The following is a 25,028-nucleotide window of genomic DNA, read 5'->3' on the forward strand; positions in this document are numbered from 1 at the left end:
TTTCAATCACATTTCTTTTCTGTGAAGCATTCGACTATAGTACAGGCTTTTCGAGTCATGTCCCTCGGGTACACCTTTACCGCCATATTCTGTGTTGCTCTCTGTTGTGCAACTCCTTCCCCCCACAACAGTTCCTCATGTACTTGTCTGTGCGCTTCTCAACATTGCTTTCCACCAACTGCACCATCTGTGTTGCATTCCTCCAACCCATGTGCCGTTTTTGCTCCAGCCCTCTCTTCATTGCTTTCACATCACCGCCAGTCCTCCCACCTTTATCCCCTTGTGTGTTGCTTTACAATTCCCCCACCTTCTCTCCTATGCTTCAGCATTCCCCCCACCTTCTCCTGTGTTGCCTCACTGTTACTCCCCCTCCATGCTCCCCTGTGTTGCTTCGCCATTTCTATGCAACCACCACATGGCTGCTTCTGCTACCCCTGCAGAACACTTACAGAAAAAAAAACCTCTTTTGCATGCTTTATTTTCTTTTAGTTACCAATTTAACTCGGACCGGTAACTAAAATAAAATAAAAACGGCTGTTCAAAGACTTTAGACCAACTGCACAGCATCACGGATGCTGTGCATCATAGCTAAAAACCACTGGCAAAGCTAATAGGTCACACAAAGGCGAAACGTATAAGCTTTGCCAATGCTTGTTTTGAGAAGTACCTGTTACTCTGATTCTTGCTGGTATCACTGCTGTTCATTTCTCATGTTTGACTTTCACGCATTTGATGTCTTACATCACCATCTCATGCTACTATAGGTAAACAACTTCGGCACAGAGTGTACTCCTTCAACAAAATTTTGAATATGTCCCAAAGGATGTGTATCAGCGGTGGTGCCTCCATGAGGGTGAAGGAGCATCGCCCCTCTTCAGAGTGAAGGAAACATGAAAAATGAAATGGCAATAAAACAAATGTATTACTATTTTATTTTTCATTGTGGCAGCAACTGAGTCTGAGGGTGGGGACAGCAGCAGGGAGGAACAGTGTGCACTTCAGTTTAAAGTGTGCATGTCACTTTAGTCAGATGTCTTGCGACAGCCAGCTTGGCATGCACAATTTAAACATTCCAACCCGAGTTGTCTTAGACAGCTGGGTGAAGTGCAAGCACAGTCCTCCAGAGCCTGAAGGAGCGTTGAAGCAGCGTGTTCCTGCCCATCCTGGTGTTTCTCTCATGCTGCCTGACCAGCATGAGACCAGTGCCAGGACAGATAGAGGGGAGTTGGATGAGGTTCTGGGAGCCTGCTGCGTGTGGTGGAGGAGCCACCCACTGCTGAGACGAAGAGGAGCAAATCCATTTTTGTGTATTTTAATTTGACTTAACTCACTGACAGACACTGAGAGAAACTCTCATTGCCTTCGCCTTCAACTCCAGAGCTCTTAATCGTGGCCACAATTGATAGCTTTGGCATTGAGTTTAACCGCACTGCTGTTTCTTTTTTTTTTTTTTTTTTTTACTAGTGCCTGTCAGAGGGTTAAATATTTGCCCTAAAAGTTTTGTTTGCTGCTGTCTACCACCGTTGTCTATACTTATGTAAGAACAAGATTAATAGAAACATCTTTTGCCACTTAGAAAGTTAACCAGTGTCTATGGTTACCCTGCAGAAGAAACAGACACTTAAAAACAAATGCAATGTTTTATTTATTTTTTACCTCAAATAATTGTGCAAATGTGGGCCTGCACTGCTGCAGGCTGTTTATGTTTCAATTATATTCAAAATGAGCATGGAAGTAAAGAATTTCGATTTTTGGAAATCCACATAGGCATCTTTTAGATTATTAAATAAACTGAACATCCCACCCATTTACAGCATGAGCACCATCCTATGTCTTTAAAATAACCAGGTTTCAATTGATCTACCAGATCTTCAATAATTAAGGCCACATAGCAGCACTGGAGTTAGTTGGTTAATAATGTCTAAAAACGTCTCTGGACTCACAGTATCTCGTCAAGTTGTGACATCTGTTTCTCTGCGATTTGACGCTCCTTTTGGGGATCAGCATCCAAGTCCAGCAGATCATTCTCACCATATAGACTTCCTAGGCCCATTGTCCGCTTTGTCCTTTAAGGAAAACAAAGTTCAGGGATACTGACAAAACATTAAATGGAAAAAACTAAAAGCGCAGCATCGTTTTGACTTGAAATGGAGGAAAACAGAATGACAAAATATTAATAAAGTTGTAAACTTTAAATAAGCTGTGCAACTTCTAAAGACAGGGGCCCTGAGAAGCATTTTAAACTCATCCTCAGACATGTCTCAAATCAGTTTCGAAATGGTCTGGATTAAGTGACACTGGAACTTCTGATAGTTACCAAGTTGCTTCCCATCTTCTGGTTCATAGGCCAATCTCAAGTCTCTTTTTCGGAAGATTGGAAAGCAGTGATGCATGTAGTATAATTAAATACAATTTAAATAAAAAGATGGAAAACTAGCAGTGTATACATTTTTAAAAAGAAAGCATTTAGCAGGCAGCTGGTATCTAGTGATTACTATCTTTAGGACGCAAGGCAAGGATCAGGGAATTGGCATATGAATATCGAGCATGTAAGCAAAAAAAGAACATAGAATAACTTTTGTAGAGAAGAATCACAAATTTCTAAAAGTTTACAATTCTATTGTGCACGGTTTTGGTGTTTTTTGCAGAAAGAACTAGGAAGGTTTGAAAAATTATTCTTGGATTGAAAAACCTTGCCAAATCCTGGAATCATTAATTTTTTGATAATCAAAATGAGTCAAATGACTCAGACTAAAACTTTCAGCAACATACTTTTAGATTATATTTTCACATAAAACGTTACAAGTGACGATCCAGCACAAAAATCATTGTAATCTAATTTTTCAGGAAGATGGCCTATTCTTGACTTTCTATAAACAAGGATCCTGCATCTCTCCTGATGAAGTAATAAACCATCCAAAGTTCTGGGTTTAGCACAGTATTGGGAAACTCTTCAGTTCACTGTTCTTGGCTCTGCCACACTACCCCATGGTCTGGTCAGCAGCTCAAAGAATGAGATGTAACCTCCACAAAATTTCCAGTGGGCTCCTATCCACGCCAAGTAGCTTGGAGAGTTGAAAGTCTTAGGATGCATCTGCTTTAAACACACACATGAAATGCTGATAACTTTACAAATGGCTATTTTTGTCATTGATCCTACATGTGTTGCCTGCAGCTCACCAAACTAACTGGTAACCTGCACAAGGATCACACTAAGAAATCCCAAACCTCTGATGGTAGACTGGCAATTCGATTTTACATTTCAACTGCAGAAGTTTGCCAAAATTTGAGACTACAAAGGTGCTCAGAACATATGCCAGCTACTCAGAACTGCTACAAAGTAGTGCACACGAGTCTCACAAATGCTGAAATTTTGCCGAGAAAATACATTCTGAATGTAGAACCTTGTCTAGTCCACCATTACAGGATGATGTACAAGCCTTGAGTATCAATGATAGGAGGCAGGAGCAAGCTTCTGGCTTCAGTGATGTGATCTTAATCACAGAGTCCTGCACATTTTCTTGATGCATGATTGCACAGTCCAACAGAGCCCAAAATAATTGAAAGCAAAATGGACGCTGATTAACAGGCACAAGCGGCTGCTGTCGGATTTCTGCTACATTCTGTGGGCTGAATTAACCCAAGACAAAAGTAAGGCTGTACTTTATGCACTCCTTTTACATTGTGGATCTAGGCAAAACCACTGTGGTGTATTGTCACTGTATTAGACGAAAATAAAGGTCTCATATCCTCAAACTCTCAGAAAGGCTTTACAGATTATCCTGACAGGGTCTCACTGGAGGAATTCATTTCCTCTAATCTTTCACCACAGACCAACATATATCTGAGTAGAAGATTCAAATAAAATCTGTCTCTGAATTTAAATCGTTCTGTAGGTGTAGTCTACATTAGTCAAAGTATGAAGAAAATAATCTACTGTTCGGTTCTAAGCACAAATGCATTTTGTGACAAAGACTACTGTAACATTTACTATAAGTTCCAATGGCATTAACTACAGATTCAAAAAAATATATACTTTTACCATATAGAAACTTATTTTAATAAATCATTTCCAAATTGTATGATTCAAAATTTGATTTGTACATCAAATAATGTCCGTCTTATTTTGTAGCCCAAATTCACAATTGTATTTTACAGGAAAACCTACTATATATATATATATATATATATATATATATATATATATGGAAAATGTCACTTACCCAGTGTACATCTGTTTGTGGCATGAGACGCTGCTGATTCACATGCTGTGCATTATCCTGCCATCTAGTGTTGGGCTCGGAGTGTTACAAGTTGTTTTTCTTCGAAGAAGTCTTTTCGAGTCACGAGATCGAGGGACTCCTCCCCTTTCGGCTCCATTGCGCATGGGCGTCGACTCCATCTTAGATTGTTTTCCCCGCAGAGGGTGAGGTAGGAGTTGTGTATATAGTAATAGTGCCCATGCAATGGAGTAAGTATGTATGTACATAATGTGTTTGAAAGTGATATATATTTACAAATTTACAAATGTACAAGTTTATTTTTATCAACTTATAACGGCTACAGGCTCCCGGGGAGGTGGGAGGGCGCATATGAATCTGCAGCGTCTCATGCCACGAACAGATGTACACTGGGTAAGTGACATTTTCCGTTCCATGGCATGTGTAGCTGCAGATACACATGCTGTGCATAGACTAGTAAGCAGTTATCTCCCCAAAAGCGGTGGTTTAGCCTGTAGGAGTTGAAGTTGTTTGAAATAATGTCCGTAATACTGCATGTCCTACAGTGGCCTGTTGTGTTGTTAACACATCCACACAGTAATGTTTCGTGAATGTATGAGGCGTAGACCATGTGGCTGCCTTACAGATTTCTGTCATGGGTATATTTCCTAGAAAGGCCATTGTGGCGCCTTTCTTTCTAGTGGAGTGTGCCTTTGGTGTAATAGGCAGGTCTCTCTTAGCTTTTACATAGCAGGTTTGAATACACTTAACTATCCATCTGGCAATGCCTTGTTTGGATATTGGATTTCCTGCATGAGGTTTTTGAAAAGCTACAAACAATTGTTTTGTTTAGCGAAATTGTTTGGTTCTATCAATGTAATACATTAGTGTCCTTTTGATGTCTAATGTATGTAATGCTCTTTCAGCTACAGAGTCTGGTTGTGGAAAAAATACTGGGAGTTCCACAGTTTGATTTAAGTGGAACGTGATATAACTTTTGGTAAACATTTTGGATTTGTGCGTAGAACCACTTTATGTTTGTGTATTTGTATAAAGGGTTCCTGTATGGTAAATGCTTGTATTTCATTTACTCTTCTAAGAGATGTCATAGCTATTAGGAAGGATACTTTCCATGTTAAGTATTGCATTTCACAAGAGTGCATGGGTTCAAATGGTGGACCCATGAGTCGTGTTAATACAATATTGAGATTCCATGAAGGAACTGGTGGTGTTCTTGGGGGAATTATTCTTTTTAGACCCTCCATAAACGCCTTTATGACTGGGATTCTAAAGAGTGATGTTGAATGTGTAATTTGCAGATGGGCAGAAATTGCTGTGAGATGTATTTTAATGGATGAAAAAGCTAGCTTAGATTTTTGTAAGCGTAATAAGTAGCTTACAATGTTTTTTGTTGACGCATGCAGTGGTTGAATTTGATTATTATGACAGTAATAAACAAATCTTTTCCATTTATTTGCGTAGTAATGTCTTGTAGTAGGTTTCCTAGCTTGTTTAATGACCTCCATACATTCTTGTGTAAGGTCTAGATGTCCAAATTCTAAGACTTCAGGAGCCAGATTGCTAGATTGAGCGATGCTGGATTCGGGTGTCTGATCTGTTGTCTGTGTTGAGTTAACAGATCTGGTCTGTTTGGTAGCTTGATTTGAGGTACTACTGACAGGTCTAGTAGTGTTGTGTGCCATGGTTGGCAAGCCCAAGTTGGTGCTACTAGTATTAGTTTGAGTTTGTTTTGACTCAATTTGTTTACTAGATACTGAAGGAGTGGTAGAGGGGGAAAAGCGTAAGCAAATATCCCTGACCAACTCATCCATAACGCATTGCCCATGGAGTGAGGGTGTGGGTACCTGGATGCGAAGGTTTGGCATTTTGCGTTTTCTTTTGTTGCGAATAGGTCTATTTGCGGTGTTCCCCAGTTTTGAAAGTAGGTTTGCAGTATCTGGGGATGAAGTTCCCATTCGTGTATCTGTTGGTGATCTCGACTGAGATTGTCGGCCAACTGGTTTTGAATTCCTGGGATGTATTGTGCTATTAGGCGAATGCGATTGTGAATCGCCCAATGCCATATCTTCTGTGCTAAGAGACACAGCTGTGATGAGTGTGTCCCTCCCTGTTAGTTTAGGTACTATATTTTTGTCATGTCTGTTTTGACAAGAATGTGTTTGTGGGCTATTAACGGTTGAAATGCTTTCAATGCTAGAAACACTGCTAGTAGTTCTAGTTGATTTATATGAAGTTGTCTTTGTTGAGTGTCCCATTGTCCCTGGATGCTGTGTTGGTTGAGGTGTGCTCCCCACCCTACCATGGAAGCATCTGTTGTGATCATGTATTGAGGCACTGGGTCCTGGAAAGGCCGCCCTTGGTTTAAATTTATAGGATTCCACCATTGCAGCGAGGAGTGTGTTTGGCGGTCTATCAACACTAGATCTTGAAGTTGACCCTGTGCTTGTGTCAATTGTGTCGCTAGACACTGTTGTAAGGGACAAATGTGTAACCTTGCGTTTGGGACAATAGCTATGCATGAAGACATCATGCCTAGAAGTTTCATCACAAACCTTATTTGATACTGTTAATTTGGATGCATGCTTTGTACTACGTTTTGGAATGCTTGTACCCTTTGTGGACTTGGAGTGGCAATCCCGTTTTCTGTGTTGATTGTTGCTCCTAAGTATTGTTGTATTTGACACAGTTGTAAGTGTGATTTTAGGTAGTTTATTGAGAACCCTAGCTTGTGAAGGGTTTTTATGACGTATTTTGTGTGTTGAAGACACTGTTTCTGAGTGCTGGTTTTTATTAACCAATCATCTAGGTACGGGAATACGTGTATGTGCTGTCTTCTGATATGTGCAGCTACTACTGCAAAGCATTTTGTAAATACCTTTGGTGCTGTTGTTATCCCGAATGGTAACACTCTGAATTGGTAGTGTACTCCTTGGATTACAAACCTTAAGTATTTCCTGTGGGAGGATGTATGGGTATATGGAAGTAAGCATCCTTGAGGTCTAATGTTGACATGTAGTCTTGTTGTTTGAGCAAGGGAATCACGTCTTGAAGAGTCACCATGTGAAAGTGATCTGATTTGATGTAAAGGTTTAGTGTTCTGAGATCTAAGATGGGTCTCAGTGTTTTGTCCTTTTTTGGTATTAGAAAATACAGGGAATAAACACCTGTTCCTTTCTGATGGTTGGGCACTAGTCCTATTGCCTCTTTTTGTAATAACGCTTGGACTTCTAGTTGTAATAGATCCAAGTGCTGTTTAGACATGTTGTGTGCTTTTGGAGGCACATTTGGTGGTAATTGTAGGAATTCTATGCAATAACCATGTTGGATAATGGCTAGGACCCACGTGTCCGTAGTTATGTCTTCCCAATTTTTGTAATAATTTGTGAGTCTCCCCCCCCCCCCCCCCCCCACTGGTGTTATGTGTTGGGGATTGGTGACATTGGAGTCACTGTTTAGTTTGTGGGGTTTTTGGGCTTTGGAATTTCCCTCTTGTTTTAGGAAACTGTCCACCCCTATATTGACCCCGAAAACCTCCTCTTTGGTATTGGCCCTGGTATGTGGGCCTGGTCTGTGAGGTTGAAGGTTCTGTGCTTTGGGCTCAAAACCCCCCTCTAAAGTGTGGCTTCCTAAAGGTGCCTCTGCTCTGTGGGGAGCAAAGCGCGCCCATGGCTTTGGCCGTGTCCGTGTCTTTCTTTAGCTTCTCTATAGCTGTATCCACCTCCGGCCCAAACAACTGTTGTCCATTAAAAGGCATATTAAGCACAGCCTGCTGGATCTCTGGCTTAAATCCGGAGGTGCGTAGCCATGCGTGTCTCCGAATAGTGACCGCCGTGTTCACTGTTTTGGCGGCCGTGTCCGCTGCGTCCATAGCCGATCGTATCTGGTTGTTGGACATACTTTGGCCCTCCTCCACCACTTGTTGTGCACGCTTTTGAAACTCTTTGGGAAGATGTTCAATGAAAGGCTGCATTTTGTCCCAATGAGCCATGTCATATCTTGCCAATAAAGCTTGGGAATTGGCAATACGCCATTGATTGCCTGCTTGTGCTGCAACCCTTTTTCCTGCTGCATCAAACTTTCGACTTTGTCGGGTGGTGGTGCATCCCCAGAAGTCTGTGAGTTTGCCCTTTTCCGGGCTGCCCCTACTACTACCGAGTCAGGTGTTAGTTGTTGCGTGATGTACACAGGGTCCATAGGGGAAGGTTTGTATTTCTTCTCCACCCTAGGTGTGATGGCTCTGCCTTTGACAGGGTCTTGAAACACCTGTTTTGCGTGTTTTAACATGCCTGGTAACATAGGCAGACTCTGGTATTGGCTATGTGTTGATGACAGGATATTGAATAAAAAGTCATCCCCTAAAGTTTCTGAATGCAGTGCTACATTGTGAAAAGTAGCTGCTCTGGACACCACCTGCATGTAAGCAGTACTGTCTTCAGGTCGTGATGGTCTTGCCGGGTAGCAATCCGGACTATTGTCAGATACTGGTGCATCATATAGATCCCATGCATCTGGGTCATCCTGGCTCATCCCTGTGTGCGTTGGTGATTGCATCATTGGTGGTGTTTCAATTGGTGACAGTTGTGGTGAGTGCTGTGGCGAAAAACGTGGTGGAGGTTTTTTCTTTAGCCACTTTTGCTTTTGGCTGTTTTTCTGTTTCTTGGAAAGCGAGTTTCCGTTTCATTTTAATTGGGGGAGGAGTTCTTATTTTCCCTGTGTCCTTCTGAATATGGAGCCTTCTTTGTGTATAGTCTGGCTCTCCCATCTCTAATTCTTGTCCAAATTTATGGCCTTGTAGTTGTGATGAATGGCCTTTTTCTTCTGAATAGGAGCTCTGTTTCAGCTCCGAGGCTGAGTGTTACGGCACCAGAACCTTTTCCGCAGTCTTTTTCGGCTCCAAAGCCACCTTTTTCGGTTTCGGGGTGCCGATATCTCAGTGCCGAGTTTGGTCAGAGCCAGTATCTCGTTGCCGAGTATACTCCGTGCCGGTATCTCGACCGGAGTCGGATGTCTTCGACACGTGTGTGCCCTTTTTCGGTGCTGATGGTTGGTCACCGTGCTTACGGGTTAAGCCATGGCCTGCCGGCGGTGGTATCCCATGGGCTTTTATTATCTTTGTGTGAGTTTTGGCCGGGGCAGTTTTACTCACAGTTTGTTGCCTCGCCGGCTGCTCACTTTCGGCTTCGTCTGAGTCCGAATCAGGAATGGAGAAAGTCTCCTCTTCTTCGACGTCGTGGTGTCCTGCCGGCATCGACGCCATGTGAAGCCTTCGAGCTCTCGGGTCCCGTAGCGTCTTCTTCGACCGAAATGCCCGACAGGTCTCGCAGGTATCCTCTTTGTGTTCGAGGGACAAAAACAATTTACAGACCAAATGCTGGTCTGTATAAGGATACTTATTGTGGCATTCGGGGCAGAAGCGGAATGGGGTCCGTTCCATGAGCCTTGAAGACGCACGCGGTCGGGCCGACCAGGCCCCGCTGGGGAGTGGAAGCCCCGAAGGGCAACCGGAGCTCTTCTTTTCTTCGGTGTCGATCTGCTATTACTAACCCCATACCGAACGCAAACAATACCGTCGAATTTTCCGAGATTTAACTAACTTTCCGAACCGAAACACGGAGCGAAGAGGAACACGTCCGAACCCGATGGCGGAAAGAAAACAATCTAAGATGGAGTCGACGCCCATGCGCAATGGAGCCAAAAGGGGAGGAGTCCCTCGATCTCGTGACTCGAAAAGACTTCTTTGAAGAAAAACAACTTGTAACACTCCGAGCCCAACACTAGATGGCAGGATAATGCACAGCATGTATATCTGCAGCTACACATGCCATCGAACATATATATATATATGGAGAATGTCACTTACCCAGTGTACATCTGTTTGTGGCATTAGTCGCTGCAGATTCACATGCTGTGCACATCCCGCCATCTGGTGTTGGGCTCGGAGTGTTACAAGTTGTTTTTGTTCGAAGAAGTCTTTTCAAGTCCCAAGATCGAGGGACTCCTACCATTTCGGCTCCATTGCGCATGGGCGTCAACTCCATCTTAGATTGTTTTCCCCCGCAGAGGGTGAGGTAGGAGTTGTATATGCTAGTAATAGTGCCCACGCAATGGAGTGAATACGTATGTACATAATGTAGTTTAAAGTAATATATATATTTACAAATATACAGATGTTCAAGATCAACTTCTAAACGGCTACAGGCTCCCGGGGAGGCGGGTGGGCACATGTGAATCTGCAGCGACTAAAGCCACGAACAGATGTACACTGGGTAAGTGACATTTTCCGTTCGGTGGCATGTGTAGCTGCAGATACAGATGCTGTGCATAGACTAGTAAGCAGTTATCTCCCCAAAAGCGGTGGTTCAGCCTGTAGGAGTTGAAGTTGTCTGAAACAATGTTCATAGTACTGCTGGGACTACTGTGGCTTGCTGTGTTGTTAGCACGTCTACACAGTAGTGTTTGGTAAATGTATGCGGCGTAGACCATGTAGCTGTCTTACATATTTCTGTCATTGGAATATTTCCTAGAAAGGCCATGGTAGCACCTTTCTTTCTAGTTGAGTGTGCCTTTGGTGTAATAGGCAGTTCTCTTTTAGCTTTAAGATAACAGGTTTGAATGTACTTAACTATCCATCTAGCAATGCCTTGCTTAGAAATTGGATTTCCTGTATGAGGTTTTTGGAAAGCAATAAATAATTGTTTTGTTTTGTGAATTAGTTTTGTTCTGTCAATGTAGTACATTAACGCTCTTTTGATGTCCAATGTATGTAGTGCTCTTTCCGCTACAGAGTCTGGCTGTGGGAAGAACACTGGTAATTCTACAGTTTGATTTAAGTGGAACGGTGATATGACTTTTGGTAAAAATGTAGGATTTGTTCGTAGAACTACTTTATGCTTGTGTATCTGAATAAATGGTTCTTGTATGGTAAATGCTTGAATCTCACTTACTCTTCTTAAAGATGTGATGGCAATTAAAAATGCAACTTTCCATGTTAAGTATTGCATTTCACAAGAGTGCATGGGCTCAAAAGGTGGACCCATGAGTCGTGTTAAGACAATGTTAAGGTTCCATGAAGGAACTGGTGGTGTTCTTGGTGGTATAATTCTCTTTAGACCTTCCATAAATGCTTTTATGACTGGTATTCTAAATAGAGAAGTTGAGTGCGTAATTTGCAGGTAAGCTGAAATTGCTGTAAGATGTATTTTAATGGAAGAGAAAGCTAGCTTTGATTTTTGCAAATGTAGTAAGTATCCTACTATATCTTTGGCAGATGCGTGTAAGGGTTGAATTTGATTATTATGGCAGTAATAAACAAATCTTTTCCACTTATTTGCATAGCAGTTGTAAAGAAATGGCTCCCTGTTGCAGTTACCCCCCACTTTTTGCCTGATACTGATGCTGACTTGACTGAGAAGTGTGCTGGGACCCTGCTAACCAGGCCCCAGCACCAGTGTTCTTTCACCTAAAATGTACCATTGTTTCCACAATTGGCACAACCCTGGCACCTAGGTAAGTCCCTTGTAACTGGTACCCCTGGTACCAAGGGCCCTGATGCCAGGGAAGGTCTCTAAGGGCTGCAGCATGTCTTATGCCACCCTAGGGACCCCTCACTCAGCACAGACACACTGCTTGCCAGCTTGTGTGTGCTGATGGGGAGAAAATGACTAAGTCGACATGGCACTCCCCTCAGGGTGCCATGCCAACCTCCCACTGCCTGTGGCATAGGTAAGTCACCCCTCTAGTAGGCCTTACAGCCCTAAGGCAGGGTGCACTATACCACAGGTGAGGGCATATGTGCATGAGCACTATGCCCCTACAGTGTCTAAGCAAAACCTTAGACATTGTAAGTGCAGGGTAGCCATAAGAGTATATGGGCTGGGAGTCTGTCAAAAACGAACTCCACAGCTCCATAATGGCTACACTGAATACTGGGAAGTTTAGTATCAAACTTCTCAGAATAATAAACCCACACTGATGCCAGTGTTGGATTTATTAAAAAATGCACACAGAGGGCATCTTAGAGATACCCCCTGTATTTTACCCAATTGTTCAGTGCAGGACTGACTGGTCTGTGCCAGCCTGCTGCTGAGAGACGAGTGTCTGACCTCATGCGGTGAGAGCCTTTGTGCTCTCTGAGGACAGAAACAAAGCCTGCTCTGGGTGGAGGTGCTTCACACCTCCCCCCTGCAGGAACTGTAACACCTAGCAGTGAGCTTCAAAGGCTCAAGCTTCGTGTTACAATGCCCCAGGGCACTCCAGCTAGTGGAGATGCCCGCCTCCTGGACCCAGCCCCCACTTTTGGCGGCAAGTCCAGGAGAGATAATGAGAAAAACAAGGAGGAGTCACTGGCCAGTCAGGACAGCCCCTAAGGTGTCCTGAGCTGAGGTGCCTCTGACTTTTAGAAATCCTCCATCTTGAAGAAGGAGGATTCCCCCAATAGGGATAGGAATGCGACACCCTCCCCTTGGGAGGAGGCACAAAGAGGGTGTACCCACCCTCAGGGCTAGTAGCCATTGGCTACTAACCCCCCAGACCTAAACACGCCCTTAAATTTAGTATTTAAGGGCTCTCCCTGAACCTAGAAACTAGATTCCTGCAACAACAAGAAGAAGGACTGCCTAGCTGAAAACCCCTGCAGAGGAAGACCAGAAGACAACAACTGCCTTGGCTCCAGAAACTCACCAGCCTGTCTCCTGACTTCCAAAGAACTCTGCTCCAGCGACGCCTTCCAAAGGGACCAGCGACCTCTGAATCCTCTGAGGACTGCCCTGCTTCGACGACGACAAGAAACTCCCGAGGACAGCGGACCTGCTCCAAAAAGACTGCAACTTTGTTTCAAGAAGCAGCTTTAAAGAACCCTGCAACTCCCCGCAAGAAGCGTGAGACTTGCAACACTGCACCCGGCGACCCCGACTCGGCTGGTGGAGAACCAACACCTCAGGGAGGACCCCCGGACTACTCTACGACTGTGAGTACCAAAACCTGTCCCCCCTGAGCCCCCACAGCGCCGCCTGCAGAGGGAATCCCGAGGCTTCCCCTGACCGCGACTCTCTGAAACCTAATTCCCGACGCCTGGAAAAGACCCTGCACCCGCAGCCCCCAGGACCTGAAGGACCGGACTTTCACTGCAGAAGTGACCCCCAGGAGTCCCTCTCCCTTGCCCAAGTGGAGGTTTCCCCGAGGAAGCCCCCCCCTTGCCTGCCTGCAGCGCTGAAGAGATCCCTTGATCTCTCATTGACTTACATTGGGAACCCGACGCTTGTTCTAACACTGCACCCGGCCGCCCCCGCGCCGCTGAGGGTGAAATTTCTGTGTGGGCTTGTGTCCCCCCCGGTGCCCTACAAAACCTCCCTGGTCTGCCCTCCGAAGACGCGGGTACTTACCTGCAAGCAGACCGGAACCGGGGCACCCCCTTCTCTCCATTATAGCCTATGCGTTTTGGGCACCACTTTGAACTCTGCACCTGACCGGCCCGGAGCTGCTGGTGTGGTAACTTTGGGGTTGCTCTGAACCCCCAACGGTGGGCTACCTTGGACCAAGAACTGAACCCTGTAAGTGTCTTACTTACCTGGTAAAACTAACAAAAACTTACCTCCCCCAGGAACTGTGAAAATTGCACTGTGTCCACTTTTGAAATAGCTATTTGTGAATAACTTGAAAAGTATACATGCAATTGAAATGATTCAAAGTTCCTAATGTACTTACCTGCAACACCTTTCAAACAAGATATTACATGTTAAATTTGAACCTGTGGTTCTTAAAATAAACTAAGAAAAGATATTTTTCTATAACAAAACCTATTGGCTGGATTTGTCTCCGAGTGTGTGTACCTCATTTATTGTCTATGTGTATGTACAACAAATGCTTAACACTACTCCTTGGATAAGCCTACTGCTCGACCACACTACCACAAAATAGAGCATTAGTATTATCTCTTTTTACCACTATTTTACCTCTAAGGGGAACCCTTGGACTCTGTGCATGCTATTCCTTACTTTGAAATAGCACACACAGAGACAACTTCCTACATTGGTGGATCAGCGGTGGGGTACAAGACTTTGCATTTGCTGGACTACTCAGCCAATACCTGATCACACGACAAATTCCAAAATTGGCATTAGAAATTGATTTTTGCAATTTGAAAAGTTTTCTAAATTCTTAAAAGTCCTGCTAGGGCCTTGTGTTAGTCCCTGTTAGCATTTTCTTTTAGAGTTTAAAAGTTTGGTAAAAGTTTGAATTAGATTCTAGAACTAGTTTTAGTTTCTTAAAAAGTATTCCAACTTTTAGAAGCATAATGTCTAATACAGATGTGAATGTGGTGGAACTCGACACCACACCTTACCTCCATCTACAGATGAGAGAGCTAAGGTCACTCTGTAAACTAAAGAAAATAGCAATGGGCTCCAGACCTTCCAAACTACAGCTCCAGGAGCTGTTGGCAGAGTTTGAAAGAGCCAACCCCTCTGAGGATGGCAACACAGAGGATGATGATAGTGACTTGGAGGGTGATTCCCCCCCCACCAGTCCTATCTAGGGAGAACAGGGCTTCTCAAGCCCTGACTCCACAAATAATAGTCAGAGATGCTGGTTCCCTCACAGGAGGGACCAACAACTCTGAAATCACTGAGGATAACTCCAGTGAAGAGGACATCCAGTTAGCCAGGATGGCCAAAAGATTGGCTTTGGAAAGACAGATCCTAGCCATAGAAAGGGAAAGACAAGAGATGGGCCTAGGACCCATCAATGGTGGCAGCAACATAACTAGGGTCAGAGATTCTCCTGACATGTTGAAAATCCCCAAAGGGATTGTAACTAAATATGAAGATGGTGATGACATCACCAAATGGTTCACAGCTTTTGAGAGGGCTTGCGAAACCAGAAAAGTGAACAAATCTCACTGGGGTGCTCTCCTTTGGGAAATGTTCACAGGAAAGTGTAGGGATAGACTCCTCACACTCTCTAAAAAAGATGGAGAATCTTATGACCTCATGAAGGGTACCCTGATTGAGAGCTTTGGATTCTCCACTGAGGAGTATAGAATTAGATTCAGGGGGGCTCAAAAATCCTCGAGCCAGACCTGGGTTGATTATGTTGACTACTCAGTGAAAACACTGGATGGTTGGGTAACTGGAAATGAAGTGCATGACTATGTTGGGCTTTATAATTTGTTTATGAAAGAACACATTTTAAGTAACTGCTTCAATGAAAAGTTGCATCAGTATCTGGTAGACCTAGGTCCAATTTCTCCCCAAGAATTGGGAAAGAAGGCAGACCACTGGGTCAAGACTAGGGTAACCAAAACTTCCACTGGGGGTGACCAAAAGAAAGGGGTTACAAAGCCTCCCCAGGAGAAAGTGGGTGACACTAGAAACAAAGAAAAAGAGTCCCCTGTAGGCCCCCAAAAACCAGACCAGGTGGGTGGGCCCAGAGACACAACCCAAAACAAAGGTGGGTACCAGGGTAAGAGCTGGGATGCCACTAAGGCATGGTGCCATAACTGTAAACAGACAGTGCACCACACCAAGGACACTTCTTGTCCCAAAAACAAACCCCCTAGCAAAATCCCAGGGGTGACCAGTGTAGCCATTGGGGATGACTCCTCAGATGAGGAGGTCTTCATAGCCTTCAACTGGAAAAAGGGCCCAACAGGTGAGTTGGAGATTGCAGAGGGAAGTAGACACTTCCACCACCTACTGGTGAATGGAATCCCAGCCACTGCCCTGAGAGACACTTGTGCCAGTCACACTATTGTGCATGACAGGCTGGTGTTCTCAAACCAGTACATCCCAGGTGAGATGGCCAGAGTAAGAGTTAGCCCAGACAGGGTCACTGATAGGCCTGTGGCTTTTGTGCCCATAGAAGTGGGTGGGACTTTTAGCTGGAGAAGGGTGGTAGTCAGTACAGACCTCCCCCTTGATTGTCTCCTTGGAAATGACTACCCAGAGGTTAGTCAGAGCCCAAGAGAGGAACTGGTCCAGTGCCAGTCCTCTCCCAAGGATTCTGGAGTGCCTGCCTCTGCAGTAAATGCAAGTAGGCCCCAGAAGAAAAAGAAAAGGAAACAGAGTAGGAAAGGTGGACAACCTTTAGCCAAGGTTCCAGCAAGCCAAGGAGATTCTGCTCCAGTAGGGGAGAACTCCAAAAGTGGCTCTGATAAAGTCCAACCTGACCCACAAGAAGTCCTGGCTAGTCAGGCAACTGTTAAGCCTGAGTGGGTGGCTCCTCAGCTAACAGAAGAAAGAGTGGAAGAAGGGTGTTTACTACAAGATGTGGTAACCCCCCACTCTAATACAGCAGACAGGCACCCTGAACCCAAAGAAGCCTGTAACTTAGCCCCTTCCCTTGTAGGTGAAGAGCTAAAGGTGTGGTTCTGGGCACTGACAGCTGTCAGTGGCCTCTGCTGGGTGTTAGCCTTTATGGCTGCACTATCCTTGGCATGGTGGTCTGACCCCATGCCAAATAGCAAGTTAGGCCCCCTGACCCTGTTGGTCATGGTGGGGTTACTCCAGCTCTGGGTAACCTCTTTGGGTAAGCTAGGGGTGACCCTGGCTAAGATAAGATTAGCAGAGGTGGATACCTCTAACCCCAAAATAGAGAGAATGGGTGAAGACATAAAAAGCACAGACAAGAGGCAGTTCAGACTAGGTCCTATCACTGTGGAAGTGGGTCAGTTCCCCAGAGGGAATGACCAGAACAGGAGGATGTCAGGCAGAGTAGGCCCTGCAACAAACCAGCCTATTTCCTCTACTCTTCCTCGCCTGACAGACTAGGAAGACTCTCCCAGCTTTGGCTGAGTCTCCTGGCCTGTGGGCTGGGGGGGCTTGTGTAAAGAAATGGCTCCCTGTTGCAGTTACCCCCCACTTTTTGCCTGATACTGATGCTGACTTGACTGAGAAGTGTGCTGGGACCCTGCTAACCAGGCCCCAGCACCAGTGTTCTTTCACCTAAAATGTACCATTGTTTCCACAATTGGCACAACCCTGGCACCTAGGTAAGTCCCTTGTAACTGGTACCCCTGGTACCAAGGGCCCTGATGCCAGGGAAGGTCTCTAAGGGCTGCAGCATGTCTTATGCCACCCTAGGGACCCCTCACTCAGCACAGACACACTGCTTGCCAGCTTGTGTGTGCTGATGGGGAGAAAATGACTAAGTCGACATGGCACTCCCCTCAGGGTGCCATGCCAACCTCCCACTGCCTGTGGCATAGGTAAGTCACCCCTCTAGTAGGCCTTACAGCCCTAAGGCAGGGTGCACTATACCACAGGTGAGGGCATATGTGCATGAGCACTATACCCCTACAGTGTCTAAGCAAAACCTTAGACATTGTAAGTGCAGGGTAGCCATAAGAGTATATGGGCTGGGAGTCTGTCAAAAACGAACTCCACAGCTCCATAATGGCTACACTGAATACTGGGAAGTTTAGTATCAAACTTCTCAGAATAATAAACCCACACTGATGCCAGTGTTGGATTTATTAAAAAATGCACACAGAGGGCATCTTAGAGATACCCCCTGTATTTTACCCAATTGTTCAGTGCCAGCCTGCTGCTGAGAGACGAGTGTCTGACCTCATGCGGTGAGAGCCTTTGTGCTCTCTGAGGACAGAAACAAAGCCTGCTCTGGGTGGAGGTGCTTCACACCTCCCCCCTGCAGGAACTGTAACACCTAGCAGTGAGCTTCAAAGGCTCAAGCTTCGTGTTACAATGCCCCAGGGCACTCCAGCTAGTGGAGATGCCCGCCTCCTGGACCCAGCCCCCACTTTTGGCGGCAAGTCCAGGAGAGATAATGAGAAAAACAAGGAGGAGTCACTGGCCAGTCAGGACAGCCCCTAAGGTGTCCTGAGCTGAGGTGCCTCTGACTTTTAGAAATCCTCCATCTTGAAGAAGGAGGATTCCCCCAATAGGGATAGGAATGCGACACCCTCCCCTTGGGAGGAGGCACAAAGAGGGTGTACCCACCCTCAGGGCTAGTAGCCATTGGCTACTAACCCCCCAGACCTAAACACGCCCTTAAATTTAGTATTTAAGGGCTCTCCCTGAACCTAGAAACTAGATTCCTGCAACAACAAGAAGAAGGACTGCCTAGCTGAAAACCCCTGCAGAGGAAGACCAGAAGACAACAACTGCCTTGGCTCCAGAAACTCACCGGCCTGTCTCCTGACTTCCAAAGAACTCTGCTCCAGCGACGCCTTCCAAAGGGACCAGCGACCTCTGAATCCTCTGAGGACTGCCCTGCTTCGACGACGACAAGAAACTCCAGAGGACAGCGGACCTGCTCCAAAAAGACTGCAACTTTGTTTCAAGAAGCAGCTTTAAAGAACCCTGCAACTCCCCGCAAGAAGCGTGAGACTTGCAACACTGCACCCGGCGACCCCGACTCGGCTGGTGGAGAACCAACACCTCAGGGAGGACCCCCGGACTACTCTACGACTGTGAGTACCAAAACCTGTCCCCCCTGAGCCCCCACAGCGCCGCCTGCAGAGGGAATCCCGAGGCTTCCCCTGACCGCGACTCTCTGAAACCTAAGTCCCGACGCCTGGAAAAGACCCTGCACCCGCAGCCCCCAGGACCTGAAGGACCGGACTTTCACTGCAGAAGTGACCCCCAGGAGTCCCTCTCCCTTGCCCAAGTGGAGGTTTCCCCGAGGAAGCCCCCCCTTGCCTGCCTGCAGCGCTGAAGAGATCCCTTGATCTCTCATTGACTTACATTGCGAACCCGACGCTTGTTCTAACACTGCACCCGGCCGCCCCCGCGCCGCTGAGGGTGAAATTTCTGTGTGGGCTTGTGTCCCCCCCGGTGCCCTACAAAACCCCCCTGGTCTGCCCTCCGAAGACGCGGGTACTTACCTGCAAGCAGACCGGAACCGGGGCACCCCCTTCTCTCCATTATAGCCTATGCGTTTTGGGCACCACTTTGAACTCTGCACCTGACCGGCCCGGAGCTGCTGGTGTGGTAACTTTGGGGTTGCTCTGAACCCCCAACGGTGGGCTACCTTGGACCAAGAACTGAACCCTGTAAGTGTCTTACTTACCTGGTAAAACTAACAAAAACTTACCTCCCCCAGGAACTGTGAAAATTGCACTGTGTCCACTTTTGAAATAGCTATTTGTGAATAACTTGAAAAGTATACATGCAATTGAAATGATTCAAAGTTCCTAATGTACTTACCTGCAACACCTTTCAAACAAGATATTACATGTTAAATTTGAACCTGTGGTTCTTAAAATAAACTAAGAAAAGATATTTTTCTATAACAAAACCTATTGGCTGGATTTGTCTCTGAGTGTGTGTACCTCATTTATTGTCTATGTGTATGTACAACAAATGCTTAACACTACTCCTTGGATAAGCCTACTGCTCGACCACACTACCACAAAATAGAGCATTAGTATTATCTCTTTTTACCACTATTTTACCTCTAAGGGGAACCCTTGGACTCTGTGCATGCTATTCCTTACTTTGAAATAGCACATACAGAGACAACTTCCTACAGCAGTGTCTAGTGGTAGGTTTCCTAGCTTGTTTTATGACCTCCATACATTCCTGTGTAAGGTCTAAATGTCCGAACTCTAGGACTTCAGGAGCCAAATTGCTAGATTCAGCGATGCTGGATTTGGATGTCTGATCTGTTGTTTGTGTTGCGTTAACAGATCTGGTATGTTTGGTAGCTTGACATGAGGCACTACTGAGAGGTCTAGTAGTGTTGTGTACCAAGGTTGTCTTGGCCATGTCGGTGCTATTAGTATGAGTTTGAGTTTGTTTTGACTCAATTTGTTTACTAGATATGGAAGGAGTGGGAGAGGGGGAAAAGCGTAAGCAAATATCCCTGACCAGCTCATCCATAACACATTGCCCTGAGACTGATCTTGTGGGTACCTGGATGCGAAGTTTTGGCATTTTGAGTTTTCCTTTGTTGCAAATAGATCTATTTGTGGTGTTCCCCACATTTGGAAGTAAGTGTTTAGTATTTGGGGGTGAATCTCCCATTCGTGGATCTGTTGGTGATCCCGAGAGAGATTGTCTGCTAACTGGTTCTGAATTCCTGGAATAAATTGTGCTATTAGGCGAATGTGGTTGTGAATCGCCCAATGCCATATTTTCTGTGTTAGGAGACACAACTGTGTCGAGTGTGTGCCTCCCTGTTTGTTTAGGTAATACATTGTTGTCATGTTGTCTGTTTTGACAAGAATGTGTTTGTGGCTTATTATGGGTTGAAATGCTTTGAGCGCTAGAAATACCGCTAACAGTTCTAAGTGATTTATGTGAAAATGTTTTGGCTGTATGTCCCATTGTCCTTGGATGCTGTGTTGATTGAGGTGTGCTCCCCACCCTATCATGGAAGCATCTGTTGTTATTACGTATTGTGGCACTGGGTCTTGGAAAGGCCGCCCTTTGTTTAAATTTATACTGTTCCACCATAGAAGCAAGATGTATGTTTGGCGGTCTATCAACACCAGATCTAGAAGGTGACCCTGTGCATGTGACCACTGTGATGCTAGGCACTGTTGTAAGGGCCTCATGTGCAGTCTTGCGTTTGGGACAATGGCTATGCATGAGGACATCATGCCTAGGAGTTTTAATACCGTCTTTGCCTGTATCTTTTGTGTTGGAAACATGGCTTGTATAACCTTGTGAAAATGTTGAACCGTTTGTGGACTTGGAGTGGCTATTCCCTTTGTTGTGTTGATTGTCGCTCCTAAGTATTGCTGTGTTTTGCACGGCAGAATGTGAGATTTTGTATAGTTGATGGAGAAACCGAGTTTGTAGAGGGTTTGTATGACATAATCTGTGTGGTGTGAACACTTTGTGAGGGAGTTGGTCTTGATTAGCCAATCGTCTAGGTACGGGAATACGTGTATATGCTGCCTTCTGATGTGTGCAGCTATTACTGCTAGGCATTTTGTAAATACTCTTGGTGCGGTTGTGATACCGAACGGCAACACTTTGAATTGGTAATGTATTCCTTTGAATACGAACCTTAGGTATTTCCTGTGCGAGGGATGTATTGGTATGCGGAAATACGCGTCCTTTAGATCTAAGGTTGTCATGTAGTCTTGTTGCTTTAGCAGTGGTAACACGTCTTGTAGTGTGACCATGTGAAAGTGGTCTGATTTGATGTAGGTGTTTAGTGTTCTGAGATCTAGGATTCGTCTCAGTGTTTTGTCCTTTTTTGGCATTAGAAAGTACAGTGAGTAAACTCCCGTGTTTTTTTGTGTACATGGTACCAATTCTATTGCGTCCTTTTGCAGTAATGCTTGAACTTCTAGTTCTAGAAGGTCTAGATGTTGTTTTGACATATTCTGTGTTTTTGGTGGGACATCTGGAGGGAGTTGGAGAAATTCTATGCAATAACCATGTCGGATAATTGCTAAGACCCAAGTGTCTGTTGTTATCTCCTCCCAAGATTTGTAAAACTGACTTAGTCTTCCCCCCACTGGTGTTGTGTGAAGGGGTTGAGTGACTTGTGAGTCACTGTTTGGTTGGAGGGGTTTTTGGACTTTGAAATTTTCCCCGGTTTCTAGGGAATTGTCATCCTCTATACTGGCCCCGAAAGCCTCCCCTTTGGTACTGTCCCTGGTAGGTAGACGGTGTAGATTGTGAGGTGCTGGCTTGTGTGGCTTGACCCCGAAACCCCCCTCTGAAGGTTGTTTTGCGGAAGGTGCCGAAAGTGCCTCTGCCCTGCGGGGAATAGAGTGCGCCCATGTCCTTGGCTGTGTCTGTGTCCTTTTTCAATTTCTCAATTGCCGTGTCCACTTCGGGTCCAAACAATTGTTGTTCATTGAACGGCATATTGAGCACTGCTTGCTGTATTTCCGGTTTAAAGCCAGATGTGCGCAACCATGCGTGCCTTCTTATGGTTACTGCGGTATTTATTGTTCTTGCCGCTGTGTCCGCTGCGTCCATAGAGGAGCGTATTTGGTTATTGGAGATGTTTTGTCCTTCCTCAACCACTTGTTTTGCCCGTTTTTGAAATTCCTTGGGTAGATGCTCGATGAGATGCTGCATCTCGTCCCAATGGGCTCTATCATATCGCGCTAGGAGCGCCTGAGAGCTGGCGATGCGCCACTGGTTTGCAGCTTGTACTGCGACCCTTTTCCCAGCTGCGTCGAACTTGCGGCTCTCCTTATCCGGAGGTGGTGCCTCGCCTGATGTGTGCGAGCTGCCCCTACCACGACTGAATCTGGTGGCAGCTGTGAGGTGATAAAAGTAGGGTCCGTGGGCGGTGCTTTATATTTTTTCTCCACCCTTGCAGTTATCGCTCTATTCTTGACAGGTTCTTTGAAGATCTGCTTTGCGTGCCTTAGCATTCCTGGAAGCATAGGCAGGCTTTGGTAGGTGCTATGGGTGAAAGAGAGGGTGTTGAAAAGGAAGTCATCCTCAACAGGTTCTGCGTGTAACGACACGTTATGGAACTCTGCTGCCCTAGCTACCACCTGTGCATACGCTGTGCTGTCCTCAGGTGGTGAGGGCTTGGTAGGGTACGACTCAGGACTATTGTCTGATACTGGGGCGTCGTATAAGTCCCAAGCGTCCTGGTCGTCTTGGCTCATGGTGGTATGAGCCGGTGAATGTGACGGAGTCTGTGCCGGTGATGTGTGAGTTACAGGTGGTGGAGAGGGTGGCGGAGTTACCTTCTTCACCATTTTTTGTGGTGTTTGTTCTTGTGTTTGGAACTCGAGTCTCCTTTTTCTCCTGATTGGGGGAAGAGTGCTGATCTTCCCGGTCTCACTTTGTATGAAGATCCGCTTTTGTGTGTGGTCTACATCAGCGGTCTGTAACTCTTCTTCAAATCTGTGTTTGCGCATTTGAGAGGACAGTGATTGTTCCTCTGTATATGAGCTGGCAGTTGGTTCGGTTGCTGGTCGTTTTGGCACCGAAACTGTGTCTCTGCTTTTTTTCGGATCCGAGGAGAATTTTTTCTTTTTCGGCGTCGAGCTTTCTCGGCGTCGATCTTCCTCGGTGCCGCTGTCTCTGCGTCGAGCAGCTTCGGTTCCGCTGTCTCGGCGTCGATCTTTTTCGGCAGCACTTTCTCGGTCCCGAGATTGCTGCGTGCCTGTGTCTCGACCCGAGTCGGACGATCTCGGCACCAGTTCGGCCTTTTTCGGTGCCGATGGACGGTCACCTACTTTATGGGTTGAGCCATGGCCTGTTGGCAGTGGCGTCCCCTGGGCCTTGTATGTTTTCTTGGTTGGTGCTTGCTTCGACGTCTTACTCACGGTTTCTTTGACGTCGAATTCCTCTGAGTCCGATTCATGGGTGGAGAAGGCTTCCTCTTCTTCTCCTTGTCCCTCGAACTCTCGGTGTCCTGTCGGCGTGGACGCCATCTGCAATCTTCTGGCTCGCCGGTCACGGAGCGTTTTTCGGGACCGAAACGCACGACAGGCCTCACACGTTTCTTCCTTGTGCTCGGGCGACAGGCACAAGTTACAGACCAAATGTTGGTCTGTATATGGATATTTATTGTGGCATTTAGGACAGAATCGGAACGGGGTCCGTTCCATCAGTGTCGATGTTACGCGCGGTCGGGCCGACCAGGCCCCGACGGGGGATCGAAATTACCCCGAAGGGCGACCGGAGCTCTTCACGATTCGGTGTCGATTCTATTCTAACCCGATACCGAACGAAACAATACCGACGTAGTTTTCCGAAGTTATGACTATCTTTCCGTCCCGAAACCCGGAGCGAAAAGGAACACGTCCGAACCCGATGGTGGGAAAAATACAATCTAACATGGAGTCGACGCCCATGCGCAATGGAACAAAGGAGGAGGAGTCCCTCGGTCTCATGACTCTAAAAGACTTCTTCGAAGAAAAACAACTTGTAACACTCCGACCCAACACCAGACGGCGGACTATGCACAACATGTGTATCTGCAGCTACACATGCCACCGAACATATATATGTCAGTCAAAGAACTTTATTCGGCAATTGCCAAAAAAGTACAAATTAAGATCAGATTTCCGAGAGACCAAACAGACAGAAAAAAAGTAAAACACATCTTACATATGTTACTATATGGAAAATGTCACTTACCCAGTGTACATCTGTTCGTGGCATGAGACGCTGCAGATTCACATGCTGTGCACATCCCGCCATCTAGTGTTGGGCTCGGAGTGTTACAAGTTGTTTTTCTTCGAAGAAGTCTTTTCGAGTCACGAGATCGAGGGACTCCTCCCCTTTCGGCTCCATTGCACATGGGCGTCGACTCCATCTTAGATTGTTTTCCCCGCAGAGGGTGAGGTAGGAGTTGTGTGTATAGTAATAGTGCCCATGCAATGGAGTAAGTATGAATGTACATAATGTAGCTAAAAAGTGATATATTTACAAATCTACAAATATACAAGATTAATTATTTGTCAACTTTAAAGGGCTACAGGCTCCCGGGGAGGTGGGAGGGTGCATGTGAATCTGCAGCGTCTCATGCCACGAACAGATGTACACTGGGTAAGTGACATTTTCCGTTCAATGGCATGTGTAGCTGCAGATACACATGCTGTATATAGACTAATAAGCAGTTATCTCCCTAAAAAGCGGTGGTTCAGCCTGTAGGAGTTGAAGTTGTTTGAAATAATGTTCGTAATGCTGTTTGTCCTACTGTGGCTTGTTGTGTTGTTAACACATCCACGCAGTAATGCTTGGTAAATGTATGAGGCGTAGACCATGTGGCTGCCTTACAGATTTCAGTCATTGTTATGTTTCCTAGAAAGGCCATGGTAGCACCTTTCTTTCTAGTGGAGTGTGCCTTTGGTGTAATAGGCAGTTCTCTTTTTGCTTTTATATAACAGGTTTGAAT

General features: G+C 45.7%; 1 protein-coding gene across 3 annotated transcripts in view; it reads right to left on the reverse strand.

The window, feature by feature from the left end:
- ARHGEF11 (Rho guanine nucleotide exchange factor 11) overlaps positions 1–25,028 on the reverse strand; it is a 787,362-nt gene that overhangs the window by 373,724 nt on the left and 388,610 nt on the right. For all 3 annotated transcript variants that reach the window (XM_069217872.1, XM_069217873.1, XM_069217871.1), the window contains exon 17: positions 1,944–2,066. In XM_069217872.1, the coding sequence (XP_069073973.1) occupies positions 1,944–2,066 (123 nt within the window). The remainder of the gene's footprint in view (positions 1–1,943; positions 2,067–25,028) is intronic.

Source organism: Pleurodeles waltl, chromosome 12 (assembly GCF_031143425.1).
Source record: "Pleurodeles waltl isolate 20211129_DDA chromosome 12, aPleWal1.hap1.20221129, whole genome shotgun sequence".
NCBI classification, from domain to species: Eukaryota; Metazoa; Chordata; class Amphibia; order Caudata; family Salamandridae; genus Pleurodeles; species Pleurodeles waltl.